This window comes from Prunus avium, chromosome 4, assembly GCF_965620075.1.
Source record: "Prunus avium chromosome 4, drPruAviu1.hap1.1, whole genome shotgun sequence".
Lineage (NCBI taxonomy): Eukaryota > Viridiplantae > Streptophyta > Magnoliopsida > Rosales > Rosaceae > Prunus > Prunus avium.
This window is the reverse complement of record NC_142287.1, coordinates 32,491,767-32,514,688: the sequence shown is the minus strand read 5'-3', so window position 1 is coordinate 32,514,688 and position 22,922 is coordinate 32,491,767. Positions and strand designations below refer to the sequence as shown.

The 22,922-nt window shown below is 38.4% G+C and overlaps 4 protein-coding genes across 4 annotated transcripts; 1 reads left to right on the top strand and 3 right to left on the bottom strand.

Moving 5' to 3' along the window:
* Window positions 1-450: 450 nt before the first annotated feature.
* DRT111 (D111/G-patch domain-containing protein) lies at window positions 451-4,582 on the top strand. The gene is made up of 2 exons (XM_088251976.1): window positions 451-1,608; window positions 4,018-4,582. Exons 1-2 carry the CDS (start codon window positions 751-753, stop codon window positions 4,312-4,314), a joined length of 1,155 nt encoding a protein of 384 aa, XP_088108102.1. The 5' UTR covers window positions 451-750; the 3' UTR covers window positions 4,315-4,582.
* On the bottom strand, window positions 4,485-5,761 carry LOC148295261 (uncharacterized). The gene is made up of 2 exons (XM_088251977.1): window positions 5,274-5,761; window positions 4,485-5,160 (listed from the first exon to the last, which is right to left on the bottom strand). Exons 1-2 carry the CDS (start codon window positions 5,496-5,498, stop codon window positions 4,861-4,863), a joined length of 525 nt encoding a protein of 174 aa, XP_088108103.1. The 5' UTR covers window positions 5,499-5,761; the 3' UTR covers window positions 4,485-4,860.
* A 309-nt stretch (window positions 5,762-6,070) lies between these two features.
* LOC110755488 (kxDL motif protein) lies at window positions 6,071-8,719 on the bottom strand. Its single transcript, XM_021956702.2, has 3 exons — window positions 8,473-8,719; window positions 7,239-7,391; window positions 6,071-6,400 (listed from the first exon to the last, which is right to left on the bottom strand). The coding sequence occupies exons 1-3, from the start codon at window positions 8,586-8,588 to the stop codon at window positions 6,298-6,300; spliced, it is 372 nt and encodes a 123-aa protein (XP_021812394.1). The 5' UTR covers window positions 8,589-8,719; the 3' UTR covers window positions 6,071-6,297.
* A 4,415-nt stretch (window positions 8,720-13,134) lies between these two features.
* On the bottom strand, window positions 13,135-20,459 carry LOC110755487 (homeobox-leucine zipper protein ATHB-14). The gene is made up of 18 exons (XM_021956701.2): window positions 19,499-20,459; window positions 17,836-17,995; window positions 17,516-17,631; window positions 17,337-17,427; window positions 17,130-17,225; window positions 16,903-17,016; window positions 16,707-16,790; window positions 16,152-16,307; window positions 15,999-16,073; window positions 15,806-15,912; window positions 15,418-15,607; window positions 15,068-15,256; window positions 14,883-14,963; window positions 14,631-14,765; window positions 14,208-14,533; window positions 13,889-14,000; window positions 13,644-13,793; window positions 13,135-13,498 (listed from the first exon to the last, which is right to left on the bottom strand). Exons 1-18 carry the CDS (start codon window positions 19,717-19,719, stop codon window positions 13,352-13,354), a joined length of 2,550 nt encoding a protein of 849 aa, XP_021812393.1. The 5' UTR covers window positions 19,720-20,459; the 3' UTR covers window positions 13,135-13,351.
* Between the last annotated feature and the right edge of the window lie 2,463 nt (window positions 20,460-22,922).

The window sequence follows — 22,922 nt, the reverse complement described above, 5'->3', positions numbered from 1 at the left end:
TGGGGATAATTGGTCTTTAAAATGAGAGTGTTTGTCTCTACATGCCCAAAGTGTTTTATGTTTGATATAGTTGGGTTTTTAAGTAACACAAGGACTTTGTTATTATTTTCTTTTTTTTTTTAAGAATTGAGAGGAGGAAAATTGAATCATTAATGAGGAGATTTAAACAACGCCATGATATTGGTGTGTGTTATACCATCATGTGGTGTTATAAATTCACGTTTTATATAAATAGGCTACATTGTTAATATTTCTTAAACCTAATATATGAGTGAATTTGTAACACCCGTGTTGTGAATTCGTGACACCCGTGTTGTCGATATAATCGTCACACAAGAATTTATAATGTTTATGGATAAGTCTCGTCTGATGTAGATTTTGGGCCCTTAGAATGTAATACTTCTCTTTTTGGGGCCTTCGGCCCCAATAATACTCAAAAGGGTAAAAAAAAAACATTTTGTAACCAATAACTTCACTGGTTCTATGCTGAAGACGGGAAGCAGAGTCAATAGCTGCACAACCTGCACCCGCTTCTTTCAATTGTTCGCTCCACAATTCGAATCAATCTCTAATCAAGCTAACAATCCGAACCCTAAAACCATAATCCCACTGGTTTCCACCAAAACCCCTTTCACATTATCTACCAATGCCCTATCAGATCCCCAAATTCACATAAATCCTTAAGCTTTCAATTCTCTCTAGGGTTTTCAGAGCTCTGTAACTGCAAAAAGGAAGTGGGTACTCGTCAAAATGCTGGGTGGGTTGTACGGAGACCTCCCTCCACCGTCTTCGGCGGAGGAAGAGAAACCCAGCAACACCACGGTGTGGTCGAGCAGCACCAAAATGGCGCCGCAGACTCTCCGAAAACCCGCATCCGTTTTCGCTCCACCGCAGACGATTCTCAAGTCCCAAAACAAGCCCAAGCCATCGAATTTAGCCCAGCCCAAAATTACAGCATCAACGGTAATTGCAACGTCGGTAATACAAAATGATATGGTGCAACCTGCCCTGGTGGGGGTCACGTCGACGGTGCTAGAGGAGTATGATCCGGCGAGGCCCAATGACTATGAGGAGTACAAGAGGGAGAAGAAAAAGAAGGCAATGGAGGCTGAGATGAGGCGAGAACTCGATAGGAGGCGGCAAGAGGAGGAGGAGAAGGAGAGGAGAGAGAGGGAGGAGAGAGAAAGAGAAAGGGAAAGGGAGAGGGATTTTGGAGATTCAAGGTTGAATATTTCGGGTGAGGAAGCCTGGAGGAGGCGTGCGGCTATGAGCGGCGGGGCAGTTCCAGCAATGCCGGCAATTCCAAGGTCGCCGTCTCCACCGAATAATGGAGATGGTTTTACCATTGGGAAGTCGGAGAGTGGCGGGTTGGGGTTAGGGGCTGGCGGCCAAATGACCGCGGCACAGAGAATGATGGCGAAGATGGGGTGGAAGCAGGGGCAAGGGCTTGGGAAGCAGGAGCAGGGGATCACTACTCCCTTGATGGCCAAGAAAACGGATAGGAGAGCCGGGGTGATTGTGAATGCCAGTGAAACAAAGCCAGAGAAGAAGGCGAAGAGTGTCAGCCTTAATGGGCCACCCACCAGGGTTTTGCTGCTTAGAAACATGGTATGTGTGTACTTGACTTTCTCATGCTTATTGATGCTTATGCATGCAAATGTACAACGGTGTGGTGTATATATTTGAAAGTTCAGCCATTCCATTTTGTTCATTAGAGTCATGATGATACAGAATGTGATTTATAATCATTTGAAATTCAAGGTGGATCTTGTTATATATAAAGTACATGAGTTAGTACGAAGCCTACTTCATAAGATCCCTTTTTAAGAAGTGCTACTTAGAGGAGATTGAAATGGTTCAATTATTTGTGATACTCTGAGCATGTCTTATTCTATGCTTTTTATAACCTTCGGTTTGACTATCCACTAGCCTGGAACAGGATGAGCAATTATTAAATCCAAGGACTGTAAATAAAAACTAAATTGAAAGGGTTGTTCGTATTTCAATTGGATCAGTGTTATGTTCACAAATTCACCTTCTTTATTTGAGCAAGTTGTAAAATGGAAGGTGTAAGAAATGGCTATTTTTTTCTTTCTGTTTTTTTTTTGGTCTGAATGGCTCTTTTTTTCTTTGACATGAATAAAAAAGTTATGTTTTTGGTGCACAAGATGTCTGGTTATTGTGTCACGTAAACATTTCTTTTATACCTTGACTTTGATAGATCATGATTTTGAGACAATTTCAATCAATTTTATGCAGTTTCTTGTTGTAAATGTCTTTTCTTTATCACAAAACTCAAACATAGTTTTCATGCTATGTGTTATGTAGTGCTTGCCGCCTTCTACCTGTGTTGTGAATGTATTGTTTAGGAGGTTCACTTAGAGTGCTACAGTCGGCTAACATCTTGTTGATTGTTTTTCCTAGTTGAGCTTCCTGGTTTCTGCAGTAGGACTAAATAATTAATAGTTTCCAGGAGAGTTGGCTAACAGATTGTTTATTGTTTTCTTCAGCTGCCCTCCCTTTTTTCTCTTTTGTTTTCTCCAAATGCCCTCTGATTTTGCTTCCAGAACTGTTTCTTCCATATCTATTTTGTGGCATGCTTTAATAAGCATAAACCATGACTTGGAAAATATGTATAGCTAATTGCTGGATTGAGAAACTATCCAATCGAATTAGCTTTTGGCTCTTGGGAGGTAAATTTGACCATTAAAACAGATACATTTACTGCTTAAACATAGCCACAAATTGATGGCCTCATAGGATAGGATGTCACGTTAGAATCATATCCATTTGATAAGTTTAATGGACATGAGGCATCACATTTAGAAACAGTTAACTGGGTGGAAGACAATGTGGAATGGTGCATTGCATAGGGCATCTATTTAGAGTCTTAGACCAAAGGTTTGTAAGGGCAATCAAAATGACATGGTTGATTGTAAGGGTTTTGCTTCTGTAAGACATGGATAGTTGTGAATTGTTTGTAAGATTAATGAATGAGGCTTCATTGGAAGCATGAAAGATGGTCCATATTGTTCTTCACTGAATAATAAATAAGCATGTTTCTAGAAAACGAAGAACAGAACAATATATAAGAATTTCTTAGATAGACTTCTAGGAAAATACTTTAAGGCTAATGAAGCCTGATTTTGTTCAAAGGGTCTTTATGAAAATGTACCTGTATCTAATACATAATACATAATTTTTTTATAATTTTCACATAGAATTTTATGCTTAAAACATATTAGCTAATATACTACCTAGTTTTACATAGAAAAACATTTTCTGTTACCTTGAAGCTCTTCAGGCCTTCGATAGACTGATTTGAGTGCATTATTGAGTTAACTTAGTAGACTACCGGGTTTAAGTCTATAAACTCTACAGAGGGTTGCATTTCTTTCCTGTATGTCTTGCCCGTGTATTCTACATATCATTGTTCAAGGGGTTGATGGTTTGTGAAACGGCATAACAAAGCACGGTAGTTAGAAGTAATGCTATAACCCTGTTAAACTTTTCCCTTTAAAAGAAGCCATAAGTCCTCTTAGGTTTTTTTTATCATCTGGCATGGCTTGAAGATTGTCTTAAAGGTTCTTCTCATTGTGGTGCTTGGGCTTTTGTACCTAAGCCCAATTTTCTTCTCTGTATTGTTAATCTTTTCACAATGTAAGGCCTAGTCTCACCGTAACTTTAATCTCAACTATCACTTATGTCTTTCATGTCATTCGTTTCCCTTAAGCGGGACTAGAGTTTAATCTCCACTACTGAAATCGGTTTAGTTCTAAAATAATGCTAATGAACGTATTGGAACTTTACCTATGTTTTATGCTATGAAAATGACACAATAGGAAAGGCAGTGGGTTGGTGAACACAAGCTTAACTAGTGACCATTTAACATGAAGAAAGAGTCGGTTTTCTTCAAGTTAATTCTATGACTGATATTATTATATTGATTTCGTGTTCATATCTAGCCTAGCTTTGGTTTTTAACACAAATTCAAGCTGATGTGCTTTATTGTTGAAGGTGGGCCCTGGCGAGGTGGATGATGAGTTGGAAGATGAGGTAGCATCAGAGTGTGCAAAGTATGGGACAGTGACCCGGGTGCTTATATTTGAGATAACGGAGCCAAATTTCCCGGTGGATGAGGCAGTGAGAATCTTTGTGCAGTTTGAGAGGTCTGAAGAAACGACTAAAGCATTGGTCGACCTTGACGGTCGATACTTTGGAGGTAGGGTGGTTCGCGCCTCGTTCTATGACGAGGAGAGGTTCGGCAACAATGAGCTGGCTCCAATGCCAGGAGAAATTCCCGGGTTCACTTGAATCACAGGGCATCAAATGCAAGTTGATTTTCCCACATTTGTAGACTTTACCGAGAAATAAAGGGAGAGATGAGGTTGGGATGATTTCGCATTGCCATTCAAGTTGCTAGTAATATAGCAGGTAGTAGTGGGCATTCAAACTTGGGAGTAGCTTTACTTTTTGTGGTCGGGTGGGTGAAGTTGATAACTGCGACGGTAACAACTGTAACAAAAATACAGTAGTTGCAAAGTCTTGTAAAAGGTGATTGACTGTTGTTGCTTGCTTCCAATTTCCTGTCGCTTCAGATTTTTGATTGTTTTACACAAATTATTTTAATTTCGTAGGGTTGAACAAAATCTGATTGCACAAAATGGGGTTTTTCACCGCAGCATACAACTACATAACCACACACCTCACACATCCCCTCGTTTATGTTTTGCATCATATATTTCTAATTCTGATTAACTATTGTAATATATTATTATTATATAAGAGAGCCTGCTGCGATTGAACGGTGAGGGTGGCGGTGGGAGGGGCAAAACGGGAAATAAAGAAGAGAGTTTTGTTCTAAGGGCAGTGGGATGGGGAGGTGTTGTTGGAAGCCCTGGCTTCATGCAGCTGGTGGTTGTGGAGCCCACCTTCGTACACGTACATAGCCGAGTAAACGCTCACACTGTTGTTGTTGGTGGCTGTGGTGTCGCTGGTGTTGTTATTGTTGAAGGCAGGCAGTCTGCTTGAAGTTGGAGAGGCTGTGGTCGAACTCTCACAGCCGCCAATCACCACACTACTGCTCGGCGTTGCAGCTGCTGCTGCCGACGTGGTGCTGGCTTTGGGGACCCCACCGCAGACCGAACAGCAATTCGAAACCTTCCCTCCACAAACAACAACCAAGTGAAATAGAATATATAAAAAATGTGTGTTTGGTTGGTGAGAAAATGCAGGAAAGAAAAGGAAAGGAAAGAGGGAGGTGGCGTGCGTACATTGGGGGAGTGGCGGCGGTGGGTGGTGCCGTCGGGTTCTACGAGCCAGCCGGCCTCGGAGGCGAGATGGCGGAGGACCTCATTGATGTCAGCGCGGGGGGAGAGACGGTAGCCGCCGTGCTTGCGGAGGCCGTGGAAGATTTTGGTGGTGATGGCCCTCCTCTGCCTCTCTCTCATCTTCGTCTTCTCTTTCTCGCTCTCGCTCCTCCCATTCGTTCCCGCCATTTCCTCCACTTCCTGATGCTCTCTCTGTCTCTGTCTCTCAAATCCCAATCAATCGTTAATAATGATGAAAGTTAAAAGTGTGAGCTTGGTTCTTGAGAGTGTTTTGTAGAATGGTGGAGTAGTTGGGGATCATCGGACGGTGCGGGCGGGTAAACAGAGCCACGCAGGTTGGATTTGACGGCTGGGATGATTCTGCGATCTGCATGCGCTCTCTGTGTTTTATCTCTTTCTGCATGACACCATGACATGTGAGAGAGAGAGAGAGAGAGTTGAAGTGGAGTTACAAATGCATGTTTCGGTTTCACGCATATAGAGAGGGCAGAGGGGGTTAGGCTGTTTGTCTCGCGCTTCTGAGGCAGTTCCATAAGAACACCACATGGCGGCCGGGGGTGGCGGCTCAGCATATATAGCTCGGGGAAACATAGAGACGGAGCCAAGCAAACCACTAGGGACAACGTAGAAGCTGTGTTTATTATTATTAATTTTTTTTGTGGGTAATAAATTTATATAAAACGTAAGACATGCATAATACAGAGAAAAACTAGTTGTACATGCAGCAAGAACACATCATGTTTCCTGAAATTTCAAATTAAATAATACATACTTACAAGGTCGAAATTAGACGTTTGTGACTATATGCATATATCCATACAATTGTCGGGAAAAAATAAAATAAAAAGCTCTGTAGTCTATAAGCTAGAACAAATGGAAAGATAATTTCTGGAGATCTAACACATCGGCTGCTGACACGCTTAATCTCGGAACACTTCCATTATTGAACCGTGACGTAGTCTCAGTGCTAACGCGGCATTTCAAGGTCTGGTCTCTGGTCGAGTATTTCTTGTTTTGAGTCATCGGAAAATGCATCTGGATAGGTAGCCAAAATTCTCGACTTCATGCTCCTGTTATCAATGTTGTCAAAATGTATCGCAGAATATAACAAGACCTCAACTACATATGATATTAGCATAAAACGTGCACTTCCTGATCATCACTATAGTTACGAAACACATCAAGTGGAATTTAAGGCATCCCAACTTGAAAATCAGTCTCTGATAGCTAGATTTCTAGAAATGGAGGTGTAAGCTTTCAAGTTATCAAGTTATCAAGTTGGTTTAACTAAAACCAGTTGTTACACATTGATTTCGTCTATCTAGTGCGGTTTCTAATGAGATGATTCTTCGTATATGCACCTGAATGGCAAATATGACAAACAATAATTGGCTACAAGTATAGATATTCAAAGCCTATCCATGATATCCGAATCAAAGAACAGAAGTGCGAAATATTTAGCTTATCCTAGATAGTAAACACGAATCTGAACATTCGACCACACCAATAATGTCAAACAAACCACAAACGAACTCGCTAGGACCAACACCGACCCATTTTGGACTACAGGGCTCAGCCTGGATTGTTCTTTTCCTATGTGTGACTTTGATCTTTCTTGAAAAGAAATGATCTTAAATTTCTCAAGTGAACTGCAGAAAGCAGGAGTGACAAATACATCTCCTTGAACATGTACTACATATAGATTACTACAATGTAAACAATTCTTTTTATTAGCGTGAACTTTGTAAATACCGCTATAAATTGATACAAGTGCATAAAAAAAATCTTCAGATCAATTACTATCCACAACCCCGAAGCAACAACAGTGTAGTCAGATAGCAATGACAAAAAAATTCAGTCAGCACTTCAAATAATCAAAACAGAACTAAAAGAAAGCAATTATCATACCTCAACTTCTGAAATATGTATTCAAGATCAGACTTCATAGACCTTAATAGGCGTGTGTGTCTAGAGAAATCTCCAGCAACCTCAGCAAAGCAGTTCTCTGAAAACTCATTAAAATGTGACAGGACTGCATTGCCATCTTGCAATCTCCCCAATCTGCACTTGAGAAAGGGCAAAATGTATAGCAGAAAATAAATACAGAAATCAAATGCCAGGCAAGTAAGTAACCAATGACAGCAACGACCACCACTTCAATATCCGTTCAGTATAAGTTTCAAGAAGAACTCTGTTTATTTTCATTTACTTTTTCATTTTTCTTTTCGATATCTAAGTTACAGGTAAAGGTAAGCTGATATATCTGCCCTAGTTCAACTACACTCCTCAATCAAGATGTGTAAAATCTTAATGAAGAATTATATGCAGAATTATGCAATAAACATTTGCTTTTACTACCTTTGCACCATAGGTCAACCTCAGAATTGAGGCATTTATGGTCACATTTAGATTTAACACAAACAGGTAGATAGAAAAACCAAAATTTCACGACTTCTTATGTCAACCGTATCCCCTCCGAAATTTCCATACACTGCATTGTAATCTGTTATCATTTTTCACAGAGATCCTCAAGAGCAAAACAGATGCAAAATTCAACCTTTGAGTGTTCAGCTTTTACATCATCTAACATTACACCAAACTACAACAATGTATTGAAAGAAAATACATGCCTAGCATCAAAACAACGTATACTTCAATAGATGGCTGAGTGATTTTTTTCTTCTTCTCCCCATTAAATAGTAAATAGAACAATTCCCATGATTTTATTTCCTTCTCAGTAAAATAATATCTTAGAAACGGCTATTCCAAAGTGTTCAAAATATCACTAGGTAGTAGGCAGGCGGCAGGCAGGGGCCTAGAGGAGTAATCGAGGCCTAGGCGGGCGCCTAGGCTTTTCTTTAAAAAAGGACCCGACCCGCCTAGGCGCCCAGACCCGCCCAGGCCGCCTAGGCAGATTTTTCGAACACTGCAAACCACAGATATTAATCAAGTTTCTTCCTTTCTCTTATAACTCTTCAACAGCATTTCACAGAAACCCAATTGAGCAACAGAACAGAACAGAAACTAGAATCAAACATAAAAAAATTTCTTCATTCAACAACCCATTAAATTTAAAATAAATAAATAACAGTAAACAAGAATTAAAAATTGATCAGTCAGCGGAGAGAGAGAGAGAGAATACATGAGGTGCTGCAATTGTTTGAGTGAATCCAAGTCCTGAGCATCGACCAGTGTTTTGAATTCATTTGATACCTGTTCTGATGCTTCCCTTGTCGCTTCCTTCCCCGTCTGCTCCATCACCTTCTACTCTTTTCCCACTCACTTTCTCATCAATGGGGGTGGAAGAGCAAGAGAGAGAGAGAGAGAGAGAGAGAGAGAGAGAGAAAGACAGAGAGATTTTGGGTTCATGCAACTGCTAGCCCATCTGGGTAACTAGGCCTTACTTTTGTCTTTGGTTTGAGAAGTGCACAGTCAACACAAAGTGAGCCCATCCCATAAAGTCGAGCAACCCAACTACAACCAATTTGGGTTGAAAATCTAAAGCCACAATCTTTAAGGGTTAAGGGGTTGGCAGACAAGACCTTTGCCTTGGGTCTTTTTTGGAGAAAGTCCAAGGATTGTGGGCCTGATCAATATTTTTTTATTTTATTTTTTATTTATATCTATATAAAAAATAAAAATAAAAAGCAAGATAATGTGGCTCTTTTAAACTATTGATCTAATATACATGATTTGAATTTTGGATTTTGGTGTCTCAACTAAATAATTCTCTTAAATAGTCCATCAACTCTTTATTATCCGGTAAATTAGTCACACCATCTAATTTTCTGTTAAATTTAATCATATTAGAGCACATGCTTCATTTTTTAGAGTAAATATAACTTTTCATAATAAAAAAAAGTAAAAATATGTCTTTAGAAATTTCTTTTGAACCCAACTCATTCACAAGACTTGAAAAAATATTTTAAACTGATAGTAATAAGGACCAGCACTTGAAAGAAGAGACATTTGTAAAAGTTAATGAAGTCTAAGGACTGATGTTCATAATCACCAATTAATCACCCAAAAAAATAGCTTACATGCAGTCTTTGCTGGCATATTCAAAATGCTTAGTATGAACCCCAAAAATTCAGACTTGTTGGTCAAACACTAAACCCTAGAAAATTTGTGGACAAACAAACAAACAGTCATGAATTCTACATTAGATATTTCCCAAAACCCACCCTGCAAAACCTCAACCATCCACAATATCCCATTCTTCTTCCAACAAACAAAAGAATTAACAAAACACAAAAACCCACCCCATCATCGTAACCTCTTCTGCACTGCATATATCTTCCATCAAAACAGCAAACTCACACACTCCCCTAAAATCCCTAATCATCCAAAACCCATTTCACAAAAACAAGGAAACTCCAAAGTCCAAGCCCCCCACCCCACCAGTCAAAGTTTCAAACCACACCCTAATAACCAGTAATTAAAACACTCTGAAAATATATCAGGCCATGATAGTCTATGCCAACCCTACTAAATCTTAAAGAGCCTGCAGATTAGATTAGATTAAGATCTCTATATATAATTTCTTCCACAGTCAAACAAGCAAAACCCAGTAACCCTAGCTAGGTGTCTGTACCATTAGAGAAATGAAAACCCTAGAGCTATAGCTAGGGTTTTGGAAAAGCTAGAGATTTTTGCACTTTAATATTTCTGTATTTTGCACTGATCTTTTTTGTTGTTGGGAGAAACCAACAGTGCCATAAAAAGGATTCAAAGGGCACGCTTATGTTGAAAGTCTGAATCTACCCACCTGAAAATAAAATAAAAAAGGCTCAATATTTTAATTTTAAAAAACAAAATAAGCATGAGATTATAGTAATTGGCAAAAGTGGAAACCAGGGGTGGGTGTCTCCATGCGGGAACAGTTGCTTTATTTTACTCTGCACCAAAAGATAGAGAGATCATATCATAAATAGCACCATTAATTAATCTTTACCCGTAATGGATTTAAATAGAGTTCGTCAATTTTTGTATAATAAATACGCAAAATTTATAGCACGAGACTCGAAATGAACACAGTGCCTTTCGCACTCAGCTTTAAAACGCCTCGAATTTCAAACGCTGAAAAGGTAAAAGAGGAACCAGGGGGAGAGAAGGGGGCAGGGCCCCCCCTCAGCCCGTGTAACTGTTTCTTTAACATGATCATTCATGCATGCATGCTAATGCATGTTGCAACATCATGATGTATGTGCATATCTGACATCATCATGCACCATTGTCACTATCAGTACCATGCATGATATCAGTTTATATGTATTTTGTATGGATGGTCATACCTACATGTTATATATAATTCAAAAAAGATCGTTTTTTTTTTTTGACAAACTGATATTCTAACTACTCTAATACAAGAAAGGGAAACGAACTCGGGTATAAAAAGGCAGACACACTACTTTAGCTAATTGACCTAACCAACACCCTATATCGCATAAACATGAATACAACAATATGAAAATACGAAAAAACGACAAATCTCAAAAAATTAGGACATGGCAAGTTTCATTCACTACTTAGTGTTAGTTTGGGTGCATGAAATGACATAGCCCCATATGTAGATTATATATTCTTTTTAAATCAATATATATTTGGTGAGATATCCATTGGCTATTTATGGGTAGATTGTCAAATTAAAGTTCATTTTGTTGTGCAGTTGTTGGGCAAGCAAAGATTGTTGTAATAATACAAAAAAGCAGCGTATGAAAAGACGTTGATGGACATGACATGAGGCCAAATTTCCAATCCGCTTAAAAGGAGACAAAGAAACCAGAAGGCCAAGTCTACATTTTATGTCAATGGTCAAATCAAAGCCTTGTAATTGGAAGCAGCTTTACGGTACCAGGCAGCCAGGCAAAAGCACCAAAACACGTAAATATAAAATATTAAGGAGATTTGAGGCCACACAGTAGAGTAGGTGGTCCAGCAGTAGCATAGCGTAGTCTATTGGCATATACCAGCAGAGCAGCATTTATATATATATATATATATAGATGGATATAGGGGATGTAATTATAAGCATAGCAGACCAGGGCAGAAAGAGCAGTGACGAGCAGAGGAGGAGGGGCATGGCATGGGGTTGGGCTAGGGGCACGTCTTTTAATTCAAAACCCTATGTAGCTGGCTGGCTGGCTCGTCAGACTTGATGGTGACGTGGCTGCTGTTGAATATGGGAAATGTGTCGTCATCTTTTTCCTTGAGTAACTATTTTGTAAACTTAGGTGGTGTGACCATTGAGAGACTGAGATTCTTTCTGGCCCCACCCCAACAGAAATAACGATTCTTGCTAAAGTCACCCTCTTTCAAACTATGGTGTTACACGAAAAATGAAAAATGTGAGTTCGGCCGGTTGATTAAAAAGACAATCTGCTAATTCTATTACGCTCGAGTTTGATCCCTAGTTTCGTACACACAATTTTGTTAAAAAAAGAAAACTATAGTGTTGTATGGGACTTGGGACTTGGGACTTTGAACAATTGGAAAAAGGAAAATGAATTAGAATGTTTTAATTTAATTAGTAAGTAATTGTGTGATTCTGACAACGCAGTATGTACCGAGGCTATAGTTCTTGATTGATTTGATTACACATGTTTGGATGATTCAATTCAAATTGAATGCAACCAGTCTCAGTACGGCTGGTTACTAGTTGGTGCATGCTAAATACCAACCATGCATGAATATTTTTGAAAATGGATTTTGAGATTTGATCTCGTGCAGCGAAGAGTCAGAGAGGAGGACTGGGACCAGTGACTTCACCATGCCACGTGGTACGGCCATCATGACATACTTGCTGACTCACTCCACCACCACACCACACCACACCAGGATCACAAAACACAGAATCCATCAGGTGACGTGTGTGTGTGCCTGGTTTTCTCGCAAGCATTTCAAATATATCTACCATGAAACGTAAATCTCTGAATAATGTCATAAACCAGATGGGTATTTAGAGACTTGACATAAAGGAAATGTGCCAAAGATGAAAATTTTGCAAACATTTTCTTTTGTTAACTACTGAAAAATGACAATAAAGAAAAAGATGTTCTTCATGTGGGTTTTTTTAAAATATTTTTTATTTACAGTGTGGGGTTTTATTTTGTTAAACTTTGAGCTAATAGTAGCTAATTATAATCTAACTTTTCTGTACCAGTTTAGATGTTTATTTAGTTTGAGTTAAAGATCAGTCTGATTTGCAAGCTCATCAGTATCTTTATTTTCATTTTTCAGTTTCTTGGCTGTCTCCATATCATTATGATTCTGAAGGTTCATAGATTTTGCAGGTTCTTCATTTATTTTAGACAGATGTGGTGCAAGATATATATTATTATTATTATTGCAAGCTGATTTTATAGCCTTGCAGTTTGTAATAGCATAGCATAGGCAAGGATCTTCTCTCCCTCTTGTCCTGGCATTGAATTGCCTTACAGAAATTTTTGTCTTCCTATTAATGTAGAGGACCAGTTTGTGGTTAAAAAGCCTTGCAGAGGACCAGTTTGTGAACTGGTGTTTTAATTGCAATTTAAAAAACATACAAGTGTTTTAGATTCATTTCTTACACTTACACCAAATGAGTTGAAAAAGTACCTTATTTTCTCTAATTTCATATACAGAAAGGTCCAAGTCTGTCAAAATTTTCAAGGGTACTGACTTTTTATTTATTTATAATGAACTACCATTCTTTAGAAACAAACCCAGTAATGAATATGATTTTGCAACATTTGCAATGCTTTTAAGGGTGCATGATATGAATATGACCAAACTTATGCCAACCCAACGTGAGTTGGATGAAATATCAACCAAATGCAGAAACCATTCTGACATGTTGAAGTAGACAACATAACCATAACCATACAGATATATCCATTCAGCCAAAATATAAACATACATACTGAGTCTCCATGAGCTCCTTCTATTGGCTACTGCGACTTCAAAATGTCTAAACGTGCTCTTTATAGCAACTACATAACTTAATAGATAGCTAAGGTGTTTTTGAGAATCTATTATCCCCATCACACAAAGGACCAGCTCATGAACATGAATGCCAGGCAGTGATTCGAATCATCGTCATTAACAACTTTCCATGCAACAGCTTGATCATAGGACACTGGCCTACCCATGCTGGAGGCACATAATCCTGCTGGCAGATATGCGAACCCCTAAAATTTGGAAAGAATCAGAGAACCTTTGTTAGAAACCTTAAAAGAACAAAACAGTTTCACCTTTACAAACCAGGCTGAGATTTGTTTTTAATCCTCTTCTGAACCCACCAAATCAAATAGTTTAATCTATAGGTATAGTTACCTGCTGCATGATTTTGGAGAACTCCGAGCAGAGAATTTTCCGTCCAGCTTCATCTAGAATCTTGTCAAGCATGATATCCTGGAGGGCCACAAGAGTAGTTTCAAGCATGTCAAGTCCAGCCTGGTTTGCAAAGGTGAACACTGGAGATGCCTGCAATTAAATTTTCAACAAACATGTTGGCAACAGAACAAAGCATGTACTTTCTTATGCTAAAACAAAAGGGATAAAAGTAGATAAGTAATTACATTCGTTTTCACAGAGCAGCACATGATTGCATCTGAATGGTGCCAAAGTTGCTTCAAAACAGCATCCCCAGATGGGGAGTCGACTCGAAAGAGCTCTGCTCCAGTGTGGATCCTAAAGAAGGGTTTATATTGTTAGCTAATAATGCAAGTAGTCCGATTCACTAATTCATCACCATCTATTGGCCTATTTTTGGCATGTGTACAATAGAACTGCCTCCTTTGGTGTACGACACAAGATATAAAATACAAGGCAGAGATGAAACTCCAATAATTGAACACAAAAAATAAACAAACACAAAAGTTCAGAGATTTGTCACACCTGTAGCTTCTGCAAATCCATCGTGCCAAAGTATGAGCCTCAGGAGATCCAGGAAGGGGTTTTGGTACCATTTGGGAGCTGAGCCGTGAAGGGGCAATAGCCATAGCTACCCTTTGAACAGAGCTTACAACACTACGCACATACTGTCGAGCCATAGCAGCCACATTGTCTCGCAAGTGGTTCTCAAAGGTGAATTGAAAGGCAATGGTTAGCACAGACCTAAGGTTGTAACTATTGCCATCAGCCTCATTAACAGGACGAGAACCACTCGGTCCTACTTCAAGCGTAGAGGCCAAATCCAATGTGCGATTTGCAGTAGGTCCATCCTGCAATAAAGAAACAAGTAACAGAGATCAGATATGACCACAATAGATGGATACACGAAATACTGTGATGTTAGTGAGATTAGAGACATCACGTAACTGTTTTGGGATCCAATGGTATGACATGAAAACCAGATGGTAACAGAGGAGCATCATCAGCAAACGATTCATCAATAGGTGCAAAGACAAGCTGAGCACAGGAACCCACTGCATTTTCATCAACTCCACTGCACAACTGCCACGGTATATTTTTAGGAAAATTATGTTAATAAGAAAAGTTCAAGCTGATGAAAAAGAAATTAAAATATTAAATAAAGGAATCCATTCAATGTGCGACAGTCTGTTCACTAACCTGTAATAAGTACATATCCCGCGCCAAGGCAACATCCTCAGGAGAGAAAGCATGACCCTCTAGGCGAACTACCTCTAGAAACTACATAAGAATAAATGGCAGAATTTACTAGCACATTCATATGTAAAACATGGTAAATATGCAGTAAAGAAAAATCAGTTTAGAGAGCATAACAAAGTCATTACCTCCTCATTCTCCACAGTTTGTGCAAGAGGTAAGATAACCTGGCTGCTTGGGAAGCCGCCTGGCCTTGCACAAGGAACTGCATATGGGCTAGCTTTAAGACATGCAGCAGAGTATGCATCAACCCCATAATCAGCCCACTCTGAGCGATGCTCCCTCAGAAAACGAACAAGCAAAGCCGGGGGAACACTCTGCATACCCAGATGAAGGTCATCAGTCAATGATGCAAACGAGATAAGTTAAAAGTTCATGCAATGTTCATATATATCTAGTCCAAAATAATTCAGAAAAATGAGGAAAAATATATAAAACTATACAAGAACTGAGCCACATATAAATTTAGTTACTATACCTGCAACAGCATTGATGCCTTAGCACACAGCACCCCTCCTCCAAAAGTGGGGAAAATTGATGCATTATACTGGGAACCAAGAAACTTGTTTGGAGATGAGTTAATGGTAATTGTCACATCCTCCACACCGTCACTACCCATAAGTGACCAACCGTCATCCGCAAACCCATTGACAGCATCGTTAAACCCTCTGAAACCCAATCCCAGCATATGAAGAAACATGTTAATCCAACCGTAATACATATCCACTTAAGATTGCAACAATCCTAAACAAGTGAGCCAAAGAAAGAAAAAAGCTATGCATGGAACAGGCAAATCAAAACTTTCAACAATAGCTAAAGTTTACACATCCAAGCTCTCTTGATACCCGAGATCTTGGAGGGCATACCTGCAGAGTCTCTGACAAAATGTCCTCAGAACAGCAGGCTGGCGACCTCCACCGTACTGAATTTCTCCACTAGTCTCTTGAGCTATCTGTCGTATGTGTCGCAGGGCCTACGAAATAAAGTTACAAAGATAAGTTGTGAATGAAAGGAGGTATATACTTAAATGTATAATTACATGGGTCCAGTAGTTCTTACAGAAATAGTCATTTTCTGAGCAAGGATTTTGGATGATTCATAAAGGGACCTGAGAACTTCAGGAACGCTCCAGGCCTAAGACATAAAAAGCACTTAATAAGCCAATTGAATAATTAAAGAGTTGGATAAGAAATGGTAATGATATATTCTCACATCTAGATCAACATGATCAACAATGTTGATAATGGAACCACCACCCTCACAAGGTCGGATAAGATAGCCACTAGGAAGCATCTCAGCTCTTACAAAACTTGCAGATGGAGGCCCCGTTGGGCCACCAGTAGAAGAAGTTAACGACCTCTCACATACCTGTAAATGTAATTTTGAGATGGTAAGACACAACATAATTATATGAAGAAATATGCAGGTTTTGAAGGGCCACTGGCATCAACTTGTGCTTATAGAAGTTTATTGACACACATTCAAGCTTAAGCTCAAACATTTTCATTAAATGAACAAACATATCAACGTTTTTAGTAATCATTTCTGTAATGAAACAAAGGTAAAAAGAAAACTTTACAGTTCCACTCACTTTCTGTAATTGCTAATGAAGAAATATATTTCATCTCCAAAGAAATTAAATTCTTTATAAAATGCTCATTTGGACATGACATCCTAGTGTATATTAAATGCTAAAAAAGCTCTTTATCAGATGCAGAGATAGTAAGTCAAATCTTAGGATATAAAAGGCATCACTTATTGAATTACCACAAGACTGCCATCTTCCAAACTTGTAGTATATCTCAGTGTCCAAAAGTCACGTGCCGCAGCCAATGTTGTGGGTGCATAAGTCTGGTTGAGAAGAAATTTTAGAAATTAAGAAAATAAAACATATATTAGGTGCCAAAAGAACTTCATGCCTGGATGCATAGTCACAAAGCACCAATTCACTAAAACAACGAACCTGCATGTACATGAGCTCAATTGTCCCACCATTTCCAGCAGGGATTAGACTTAATACATCATGGCAACGGCAATCCCGAAACCATGATAGACGATCTTTGAGGATTTCAGCGACCTTTAATGGAAGTCAGCATACATTTTAGACCGGGGCAAATGAAAAGCACAAATACTATTTCTCAAGGCCTAAACATTATACAAGTGGGGAGGAGGTGACATGAAGATATGTACCTTTGTGGGCTCTAGGCTCACAAGACCGCAAGCTCGTGCTGCTACCCCACTGCAGTTGCGGGAAACAGCGACGATTCCAATAGAATCCGGACCAGGCTACAAGTAGTTGCAAGGAGAGTTTAATTTCAAAGTGGTCCAGTGGATAAAAATGTACCAGAGAGTATAAAATATAAACACATGTACACTAATTGTTTCAAAAGAATCTACCTTCATCCCAATCATCTGGACCCAGTCGACAGCAGTCCCGGTAGCCTTAGAAAGGAACTCTGCCAAGGTCTCCTCTGCTATTGCAAGAAGACTGACAAGAAAAATATACTGTAAGCTAGTTTACTTCATCACAACCTAAATATCTTCAAGTAATTGTTGTAAGGACGCTAATTACTTACCCAGCTGGGTTGTTAGCATCCCTTTGCGGATGCTGAGGTGTTGGGTTTTGCTGTTGTTGGTGCTGACCACTCATGACCACAGACTCACAGCTATTGTCTGTGGTCGTTCCAGATGCCTACATACAACAATAAAAAGAATTTATAATAAGTATGACCCCATAAACCTCATAAGTTCTTAAAAAGTATTATTTCTTGGAGAAGCAGATAATCACCTTAAAAGAAATTGTCAAATAAAATCATGGAATACAATGATATAACAAACATAAATGTAAAAGCATGGTTCCCATGGACGAGGCGATTATAAAGGTTGCGGGAATTACACTATGCAGTTGCTGTCGCATAAATCCATTCTCATACACCAAATGAGAGACCTGCTTCTGTAGGCGGTCATTTTCTTCCATTAACAGCTTATTCATTGCAGTCAGCTTTCTATTCACTGTCTGGAGTCGAGAAGATTCCTTCCTCTGCTTCTCCCGGCATCTATGTAAGTACACAAAAACAAGAAAAATGCAAGTTTTAGAGAATGGTTTACCAGTTTATGGCTCAACAAGTCTTAATAGGAAAATATGTCGACTGTTGTAAGGCATGCATTCTGTATATAAAATAGGGCTACAAGGGCAGCTGCATAACAAGCAAAACGGAATAATATGCAACATAAAATAGGCAGTTCTAAATTCTGAAAAAATACTCATTCGAAAACGTAACTTGTGTGAGAAGGCAAAATGGAATTGTTTCAATCCATAAATTACATTAACAACCCAAAGGTCAGCATATAGAAACTTTAGAGTGCCCCACATTTTTATGATCAAAATTTAAGAATCCATCTCTGTAAGCTAAAGTGTAAAAGCATAACGTAACTTAGCCAGAACATCCATTTTAGTCTATGTAATAAAACAGTAAATGAGAACTATGGCATAAAAAAATAAAAAGTTGTCGCTTGGCACAAAAGAATAACGGGGGAAAGAAAGAAGATTATTAACGAGTTTACTAAATTGTCTTCAGAAAGATACGACAAAACTGAAAAGAAGAGAAAAACATAAACCCAGTAAACAATGGAAAGAACCACAAAATAAATAAAAGAATGCAGGAAAGTGGAGATGTCATTATCCTTCATTAAAAGTCCAAACGACTCAAAAGCAGTATTTACAATTTACATTCACCTTTCTGCAAAGACGGATATGAAAATCCAAGGAACCACATGAAAGTTTCACTTTCTACAATTGCTGTCGTTTTCTTTTATTTAATCGCAAAATAAAGGCACACACATAAGAAGATCGTCATTTATCTAAAAATAAACAAAATACGTCCACCAAATAAATATAAAAGAGAGAGAGAGAGAGAGATAAAAAATTTCAGAAAAGAAAAAAACAGAGAGAGAAAAAAATATACTGACATTATAAATGCGCATCCATGAACCCTTTTACCTTGGATAAACAAAAAAAAACAAAAAAAAAACCTAAAGAATAAGAGGAAAAGATAGAAGCTTAAGACTTGCAGACCAGAGGAAAACAAATACAAATCAACTAAAAAAGATAAACTTTTCTCCATTAAAGATAAGAAACTCTGCTTTTTCCAAAGAGGGAAAACGGTTAAGAAGCATTTCTTAACAAGCCCACATTTTCTTTTCAAATCTATACCACAAATAACGAAAACAATTTGTGATTAAGAAAAGCCCATGACTTTACACAAACAATGTGAACAAATATGAGATCCACCTTTCAAACCAAAATGGTGAAACCAAAGCACGAGAAAAAGGGAGAAAAGATAGAAAACAGAGCAAGCCAGAGAAGAATGAGCTTATTTTTCATCCAAGATGAGTTCACAAAGAAAACGGCCATTATCAGAATCTAAAAGACTATTTTCCCAATTCCTAAAGATTTAAAATAGTACGCAAAGATACTAAAAAGAGAGCAAGAGAGAGATTGATTTTTGTGGATCAAAACTCTCTCCATTGAACCCAAATGCTTTTCACTCTGTTTTTACCTGCGGTTTTGGAACCAGACTTTGATCTGCTTAGGCTCAATGTTAGAGAGAATAGGACACTCTCTAATCAGCTGCTGCCTTCTCAAAGAGCTAGGCTTTGGGCATTCGGAGTAGACTCTCTCCAAGGCCTCAACCTGCTCTGGCGTATACCTTACATACTTGCTTGAATCCATTTGCTTGCTACTACTTCCTGGTGAATCTCTGTTCATAACAAGTGCCATATGCGCACAAAACACAGAACCACCTCACACGAAAGCTAAAGGTTAAAAAGAAAAGAAGAGAAAACCCCCCAATGAAAAATCTCCAAAGAGACAAGAAACAAGTCACAACAAAGACGACCCCGGTAGTGTTTTATAGTGTACTAATAAAGCTCTGGCCTTGAGCTCACTGTTTTGGCAGAGCAACAACAAAAAATGGGGAATATAAGTTCAGAAAGATGGTTGCTTTGGCTGTTTTGGTTGTTGTTGGTCTAGCTGTTCTTCGTCTTCTTCTTCTTGGGTGGTGTTGTAGCTGTTGTTGTTGTTCTCAGTGCAGGGCAGGCTCTCTCCGCCAAGAGAGCCTCCTCTCTCCTTCATCAGATGGCTGTATCTGTTCTCTCTCTCCCTCCCCCTCTCTCTCTCTCTCTCTCTCTCTCTCTGACTCTGTTTCTCTTCCTCTCAAAAACTCAATAACCCAAGTTGGAAAAAGTCCCTTGCTAGCTCAACAGTGTTTAAGAGGTGTCCTTGTTTGTGGATTGGGCTCCAATCTCGAGGATTTTCCTCTAGAGAGAATGAATTTCTGTTTTTTGTTAAATTAAAAAAGAGAAAAAGAAAAACCCACAGAAAGAGAGAGATAGACAGACCAAGAGAGAGAATGTGTGTGTTTCTTTGTTTGTGGGTTTGTATGTGACAGAGAAAGCAAGCAGAAGAAAACAAACAGCCAATAGCAAATGAAAGGGCAGGTGGCTAATCTATTGCTCTCTCTCTCTCTCTTTTTATTTTTTGTATGTTCTTTCTTGGTATTTTCTCAAAAAATTACAATATAAAAATGCAATCTTTCCTCTTTTTCTCTTATTCCCTCTATAACTGTGTGTGATGTGAACATTTGAAAACGAAAGAAAAAAATAGGAAAAGAATAAATTAAATGAGAAGGCAAAGCAGCAGAGGGAGCTAAGTGTGCTGCTAAGTGTGCTGCTGACTGCTGACTGCTGATATGATATGATATGAGCCTGCAGGCAGGCCGTGGGTGGGAGAGACCCAAAGCCTGCTGCCCACTGATGAGAGAGAGACGTTTTTTCAGATCTAGTTAACGTGTGTGATTTGATATCAATTCCTATGCTTAATGTTATAATTATCTAATCTTAAACAACTATTCAAATTCTACTTAATCAACAAACTAAATTATTGAATATATATATATATATATGTGTATTGTAATATATGGTAAATGAATTTCTGCATGTTTCTGCATGGGATGCATGTATGTATGCTTTTTTGTATGCCATCTATGGATGTATGATGATGATGTATGTATGGGTGACGGATGGATGAGAGAGAAACTGTGGGCAGTGTGGGGGGAAGCGTGAAGGCAGAGCAAATGGACAAAAGTACTGTAACGCTCTGCATTCCTGGGTATTTGGTTCTTTTGCTACTTGGGTGGGTTTTGACCCGGAGCTTGGAGGCTTGGGCTTTGATTAAGAGCTGAAGTTGGACATAGGCCCAATTCCAAGGTTTTGGAAGTTTTCTCCCATCCTCTTATAGCTGAATTCGGTAACTCCGACAAACTTTTGAGTTTGATGATAACAACACGTGATAGTGTGACACGAGTGTGAATTGAGTTGTTACCTAAGTGGCATTGTATTATCGGATATCCATTACTATTAATAATGCTTTTAAAGGATGCAACAAAGAAAATGAAGAATGACTTTTTTGGAATACGAATAACACCACTCTTCAAAGAAAAGGACATGTTTCAATAATACCACCCCACCAACAAAGATAGACATACAACACAAAATCCAGGGAAATATATATATATATATATCTCATGAATGAAATTCAAATGGCTTTGAATTGATTTGTCTCCATTCTTTCTTATCCTTATCTTATAGACTTGCTACCTATAAACCCTTGATGGGCTAGTTGTGTGATGCAAGCCAAGTATCTGGATATTTTCTAAACGAAATAGTTTGGATTTTGTTGTTGTTGGTGGTACTGGTAGAAAAAAAGTGGAAAATGTACTGTTAAGACAACGGGGTAAAAAAACTCACGGAATGGACATAATGGGGGGTAATTGAAAGGGTTGAAACTAGAAAGGGTTGGAATGGACGTAAACAATGTCCATATCACTATATTTGTTTGTATTACAAGTGGGGTTTGCTGACCTTGAATTTGTTCACGATAAACAAAACCTTGTTAGTGGGGCGGTAAGGATATTAAGTTTGTTTTTAGTATATATATATATGTGTCATAGTTATTATAGGCGTTCGCTCGCGGTCCGATTTGAATTCGTTTCACTCTTAAATTGTAACTAAATCGAACTAATAACAATTTGATTTGGTTCAAGATTACACTTTTTCGTGTTGAAAACCAAACGAAATTGTGAACTCATGTAAACACTTGAATTTTAAGCTTCAATAATGATGTCAATGCATGTAACAAATCAAAGCATCTAGTATATTTTAACATTAAATATATCTAGAAGTGGCAAGGCTTCACATCACATGCATGCAAGAATAAGGACTAGCTATTGATATAGATTAATTATTTATAAGCCTTCTGGTCTGATGATGTAACCTCTATTTGTCATATAATTTTCCAGTGTCAAGTTTCATCATTAGATTTAGACCAACTTGTCTATGCTTATCGTCGTCTACAATGGCCAATTAGGCATGACAAAAAAGTAGTAAAACTTTGAGTCTCTCATCACATCAGAGCTACGTGAAGAGCAGCACATAGATTCTTGGTTTAAACAATCAAAGGTTTTTCCACCATATAAAAACCTAATTAGCGCACTTTGGAACTTTTTATTTTATTTTTTTATACAAGTAATATTTTATTTTAAATTAATCTAAATTACGGAGAGGGGGATTCGAACTCGAATGCAGAGTGGAAAGCACGTATGTTCTAGCCAACTTCATTAAGTCTATGTTTGCTTAGCGTAATTTAGGTTTAAATATATGACATGGGGTGTGAAGCAATTCAAACTTTCAAAGCTTGAAAATCTAAACCGTAATAAGATTAACTTTTTTGGTGAAGGTCGACCAGCACCAACCACACGCCTTTTGGTGACAATTGATAGTGTTTCCCACATCCATCTCTTCACTCACAAGAATCCAAGAGAGAGAGAAAGAGGAAAAAAAGAGAGAGATGATGGATGAGAAAAGCAATTGACTTTTAGATTTCACAGGTTGACATTTTACATAAAGGGTTCATATCTTGAAAGC